The 6000-nt window shown below is 41.8% G+C and overlaps 1 protein-coding gene across 1 annotated transcript in view; it reads right to left on the bottom strand.

Moving 5' to 3' along the window:
* The window catches only part of EMILIN2 (elastin microfibril interfacer 2), an 84089-nt gene extending 78291 nt beyond the window's left edge, over window positions 1–5798 (bottom strand). Inside the window, exons 1-2 of the mRNA XM_056518516.1 lie at window positions 5577–5798; window positions 3438–3560 (exon numbers count right to left, since the gene is read on the bottom strand). Coding sequence (XP_056374491.1) covers window positions 3438–3560; window positions 5577–5716 — 263 coding nt within the window. The 5' untranslated portion in view covers window positions 5717–5798. The remainder of the gene's footprint in view (window positions 1–3437; window positions 3561–5576) is intronic.
* Window positions 5799–6000: the final 202 nt, after the last annotated feature.

The following is a 6000-nucleotide window of genomic DNA, read 5'->3' on the forward strand; positions in this document are numbered from 1 at the left end:
ACAGGTTTTGATAAATCTCCCTATTGTGTTTTTAATAAAGTAAAGTATAACATTAAATCATGACACAGGTTCTTCAGCATTAACCCAACAGACATAATATTATCCCAGTTTAGAAAGCTAAAAGCTATTGCTAAATAAAAGTAAAACAAAATAAATAAAGATAATGTTTTAAACCATTATAGTGATGCACAATGGATCAGTGAAATAAGAAAAGAGTAAATCTATAGCATCCATTCCTGCATCATAAACTGAGCTCCCCAGCAGCATGTGTAGGTATGCGAGAGCTTTAATTTCCTCCAGATGGGAACATTGTAGAACAGGGAGAAGAAATAAAGGAAGCGCTGGTAATTGATTAATGGGGGACTCTGTTTGTACAATATGTGGATTATATACAGCGCTTGTATAGCAGTTCATCAATGTTGCATGGCGCATGGTACATGGGACTGGTAAACGCTTGCAAATGTACTTTTCCCTTTATGGTAAACACAGGCAACCCCCACTAATTACCATAGAGAGGGGCTTTCATGATGCTGAATGTCTATGAGCGTGAATGTAGGTTAATGCATAGCTGGCTGCGTATCGTCACATTGCTCTGCATTCACCAGACTCCCAGGCTCTGCTCCTTTAAGTATGTTGTAACAGTGCTTTAAAAAGGACCATATGAAGCAAGCGCCCTCTGGAGCTATACAACAGGGGAGAGAGCTGGTAGCATGCCTGAGTGGTGAGACTACATTTACATCTTTTATTAACCATTTCCTACACTTAGAACAGACAAGGAGTGTACAACAGGGTGATCATATCCAGTTGCTAATGTTATTTTGGGAGGGAGATGATTTTTATGTTGAAAGAGCCTCTCCCCTACTACCAAGGCAACCTGGGTTATCTTACAAATCATCATCCAGTTCAGAATGACTTATAAACTCAAACAACTTACAATTGCGTGGTCTGCAATGGCAAGAGATACTCAACCCCAAGTGCAGTTGTGCACCTATATTGGGGTGGAGGTCCTGCACTTGTGGTCCGTTGCTATGGGCGATCCCCAGCATAAAATATGCATACAATGGAGGATGCCTGCAAACGGTCACAAGTACCACAAGGGCATCCTACACATGATAAACGTGTGGATGCATGACATTTAAACATTAGACAAATTCACCGATGTGGTCCAAAATGGCAGATAATCCTCGACCCCAAATGCAGTTGTGCACTGTAAGCTGGGGTAGAGGCATGTCCTTAATATAAGGATATACTGGCTAATGTCTCAATTTTAACATCAGTTTTGAGGGTTAGTTAATTTCATTGTTACATCTACCACAGTAGTGAACCTATATTGTGGTCCATAGATGCAGGACCTCTACCCCAGCTTACAGTGCACAACTGAATTTGGGGTTGAGGATTATCTGCCATTTTGGACCACATTGGTGAATTTGACTTATAAACTCACAATACTATGAAGCAAGGAATGATACTGCGATCCTGAACCAGAAAGAGCAGGATGAACAGTTTAAGCAATGTTCACACTGTTATTTCCATGCAGAATGTTCCCCAAGAAAATATGGGCGGACATTCCGCACATATGGAAAATCAGGAAAAGGAGACCTTGATGCCAGGCGCTGTTCCGTGCTTGTGTCCCAAAGAAACAAATGGAGGAAGGTAGTATTAATAGTACCAAGAGGTACTGTATATTTATTAAATAGTACCAATGACGCGTTTCGGAGGAGCACCCTCCTTCCTCAGATAGGCATATCTGAGGAAGGAGGGTGCTCCTCCGAAACGCGTCATTGGTACTATTTAATAAATATACAGTTTTCGTGCTGAAAACACCCCCTTAGCTTATACTCGAGTCAATCCCTTCTCAGTGGTCTTCAAACTGCAGACCTCCAGATGTTGCAAAACTACAACTCCCAGCATGCCCGGACAGCCAACGGCTGTCCGGGCATGCTGGGAGTTGTAGTTTTGCAACATCTTGAGGTTTGCAGGTTGAAGATCACTATTGGGTTCAAAATCTTGGGGTCTGGATGATGAGAGGAAGGTCGCAGTGGTCTTCAACCTGTGGACCTCCAGAGGTTTCAAAACTACAACTCCCAGCATGCCAGGACAGCCGATGGCTGAATGGATTGACAGGTGGTGATGATGGAGGGGGAGTCTTGATGATGACATGGGGGGGGGGGGGGGAATGATGTATTTCCCACCCTAGGCTTATAGTCGAGTCAATAACTTTTCCTGGGTTTTTGGGGTGAAATTAGGGGCCTCGGCTTATATTCGGGTCGGCTCATACTCGAGTATATAGGGTATATATATATATATATATATATATATATATATATATATATATATATATATATTTAGTTTCTCACATGCAAATATTTAACACCCACCAACTACTAAAGATAGGAGGCTACTAAAAAAAAAAAAAAAAAGTCTATGTTGATTTGGTTCATTTGTTGGAACAGCCCTATACCCAATATGTATTGTACCTAAAAAAAAAAAAGTGAAAAGGTTATCTATTGTGCTTGTGACTAACAGAAACTAGAGAAATTTACAGTTTTAGATAAATATTCATGCAGTTATAACAATAGATTATAAGAATTATAAGAATAGACCAAATATATTCATAGAACACATCTATTAGGGCAGAATCAGACATGCCTGCTGTTGTGTTTTGTCACCCTTTAGTGGCATTTTTTTAAGCTCAGTGGCAGATTTAGAAAATTGCAGAATGCTGTGGCTTTGGTATTTTTTTCAGATTTTGTGGCATTTTTCTCTGCATTCTATGATAGAAAATCTTGTATCACATGGTAAAAAAAAAAAAAAAATCACATGAATTGTAATGAATAAAATGTAGGGAAACCCCCCCATATAAAACCGCCTATACTAATACGGGAAAACGCGCCAAACACTGCATCATGGAGGACAAAAAAAAAAGGGGAGGAGCAGTTTTTTGTAGCATTTATTTGTCTTGCCACAACAACACCAAATAAAGTTTGTGTCTGAAGGAAGCCATTAAGGTACGTTCACAGGGATGGGTTACAAGAGAGTCTCCCACTGTAGGTTTGAGCCGTGGCAGATTTTCCGCAGCAGATTGCATTAGCCTCAATGTGGTCTGCTGCATATTTTCCGCCAAGGAACCCCTGCAGCGGGAAACTCACTTGTAACCCGGCCCATGTGAATGTACCCTTAGAGTGTGTCTCCTGTTCAGGTGAGCCTACCACATCCAATGTTGCCATTGCAAATAGATCACAATGTCAATATCACAACATCAGTTCTAATATTTAGGTGGGAACATTTCGGATCTCATCCACTTTTATTGCCAACCTTACAATTGCAGGATCTATTTGTGACTTTGAGCCACCACCTCTAATAGACAATCTATTTCAGATGATTCTAGAAGAACACTGGTTTTAGCCATTCCACTATACAGGTTTTTGGGCACTTACGCTAGTGTTGGTTGACAGGGGATCTGGTTCCAGGAACATCTGTACTGAGGCTGGATGAAGCTCTCAGTCCCATCCATGACAGTACAGCTGACATTCTTGTTCACAATGTAAGCACACCAGTTCCTATGGAAAAGAACCAAAAATAAGCAGGAGATCTGCCAGTCGAACAATAAACGTCATTGCTACATTCTTACATTGTAAAGTCATTGTCAGAAAGACTAATAAAGAGCAGTGAAGTAGTACTGTAATTTACCAAGTCCATTGTTCTCCTAAACTCACGCATATTGTACAGTCAAATATGTTGTCCTTCTTAAAAGACCCTGTGAACCTTCCATAATAAGATAGTTTGGAAGAATAATGTAATTAGTCACCAGGACAATATAAGTGACTATTATCATTAACTATAAAAATAGTGGAAAGGACACCTGACCAGGGCGGTCACCAAGGGGCAAACATGGGAGCACCTACTAGTTGTGTTCATTCTCTAGGGTGGTCTACAGTACAATGTTCTCTGTGTTGCGTCATCTGATAACCCCAGGGACTGACATTCCAATACATGCATCCCATTGTAGATACTCTATATCTGACAGCGCATCTGTCCATGGCTGCTAGTCACATACAGAGAAGACTTTTCTGTTCTATGTCTGCAAAAAGAGGCACGGGACCCGAGGAGGCGCCAGGAGGTATTGGAATTTGGTCACATAACACAAAAACAGTAGTATTTTTTATTTTTTTTTTGCATTTAAAGGGGTACTCCCGTGGCAAACTTTTTTTTTAAATCAACTGGTGACAGAAAGTTAAACAGATTTGTACATCACTTCTATTAAAAAATCCTTAATCCTTCCAGTACTTTTTAGGGGCTGTATACTAAAGAGCAATCCAAAAAAGAAATGCATTTCCTCTGATGTCATGACCACAGTGCTCTCTGCTGACCTCTGCTGTCCATTTTAGGAACTGTCCAGAGCAGCATATGTCTGCTCTGGGGATTTTCCCCTGCTCTGGACAGTTCCTAAAATGGACAGCAGAGGTCAGCAGAGAGCACTGTGGTCATTGCATCAGAGGAAATGCATTTCTTTTTTGGATTTCTCTTTAGTATACAGCCCCTAAAAAGTACTGGAAGGATTAAGGATTTTTTAATAGAAGTGATTTACAAATCTGTTTAACTTTCTGTCACCAGTTGATTTAAAAAAAAAAGTTTGCCACGGGAGTACCCCTTTAATCGTTGTATTCCTACTCCTGCATTTTTTAGGTCTATGGGTAGGGTACTCTGACCCCAATAGCAAGCCAAGACTACAGGAGAAGAAAAGGGTTGTTTGTGCACACGAACCATCATTGTTCTTAAATAATTTGTGACAAAGTGACCACCTGGTTTACTAAACATAGGTCAGAGGACCCCACTTGCGGAATACCCCTGTATTAAAGTGGATCATTTACCAAATAACCCACATTAACCACCTTCTAATTTTTTTTCAAGGTGGTATTTTCCTGTAAGAATTCCCAGGCAACAGGTGGCTGTGGCTGAATTTAGTCAGTTATTGAGGATAGTCTGGTTATTTCCTTTACTTATCCCAATGTTTCCCAACCAGGGTGCCTCCAGCTGTTGCAAAACTACAACTCTCAGCATGCCCGGACAGCCGAAGGCTGTCCGGGCATGCTGGGAGTCGTAGTTTTACAACAGCTGGAGGCACCCTGGTTAAGAAACACTGACTTATCCTAACAGCCCAGCCCTAGGTTACATTTTAGACTACAAGAATGAAGTAGACTATAGCTAGATCTAAAGCAAACGTATTGGGCAGCCCCCTTGTGGAGCCAGAATAAAAACATCAATGTGTAGGATAAGACAGAACCTCAAAAGAACAATACAGACCAAGGTGGCGCTGATCATTTCAATACACTATATCACCATCCCATTTGTATTATCTCCATATACTGTTCTTCTATATTCTCAGTTATAGCTCCCATTACTGTGCAGCTGCATATAGTGATTCTGGGTAAAGAAAAACTTATCAGCTCAAGTATTTTTAAAAGTTCTAGAAAACAGGCAGAACAGGTCATCTAGAATCTGCCTCCAACTAGATTTGCATTGTGATCCATTGGATGACATGTAACAATACACAGTCCATCCTAAGCAGCACTTACTTGCCCCTCTGCGCAGGACGGTGGTAGGTGAGGTGTGGGGTGGCTTCTGTCAGGAGACATCCAGAGAAGACCACAAGGAGCATAGTCCACAGAGTGGTGGCTCCTGTGGGGGCAGCCTTCCCTGACATCTGCTCAGTCATCTAATGCTGTGGAGGAAAGTTCTGATCAGGACTGGAGCTCCACAAAGTCCTGGAGAAGATTGAGTCCTCACAAGTGATGGGATGTGCCTCCCTCTGCCTGCAGAGCCTTGTCCTGCTCTGTGTAGATCCCAGCTCTGCTTCATCCTTCCTCCTCCTCCTCCTCCTCCCCCCCTAGAGGTCCTCATGACGTCATATCTCCTAGATTAGCTGCCTTCTCCTCACTCCTTGAGTCTTCTTGGCTGAGATGTGTGTGGTTGCCTGTAGCTGAGCAGTTGTTCCCTGTG

Source organism: Hyla sarda, chromosome 5, assembly GCF_029499605.1.
Source record: "Hyla sarda isolate aHylSar1 chromosome 5, aHylSar1.hap1, whole genome shotgun sequence".
Lineage (NCBI taxonomy): Eukaryota > Metazoa > Chordata > Amphibia > Anura > Hylidae > Hyla > Hyla sarda.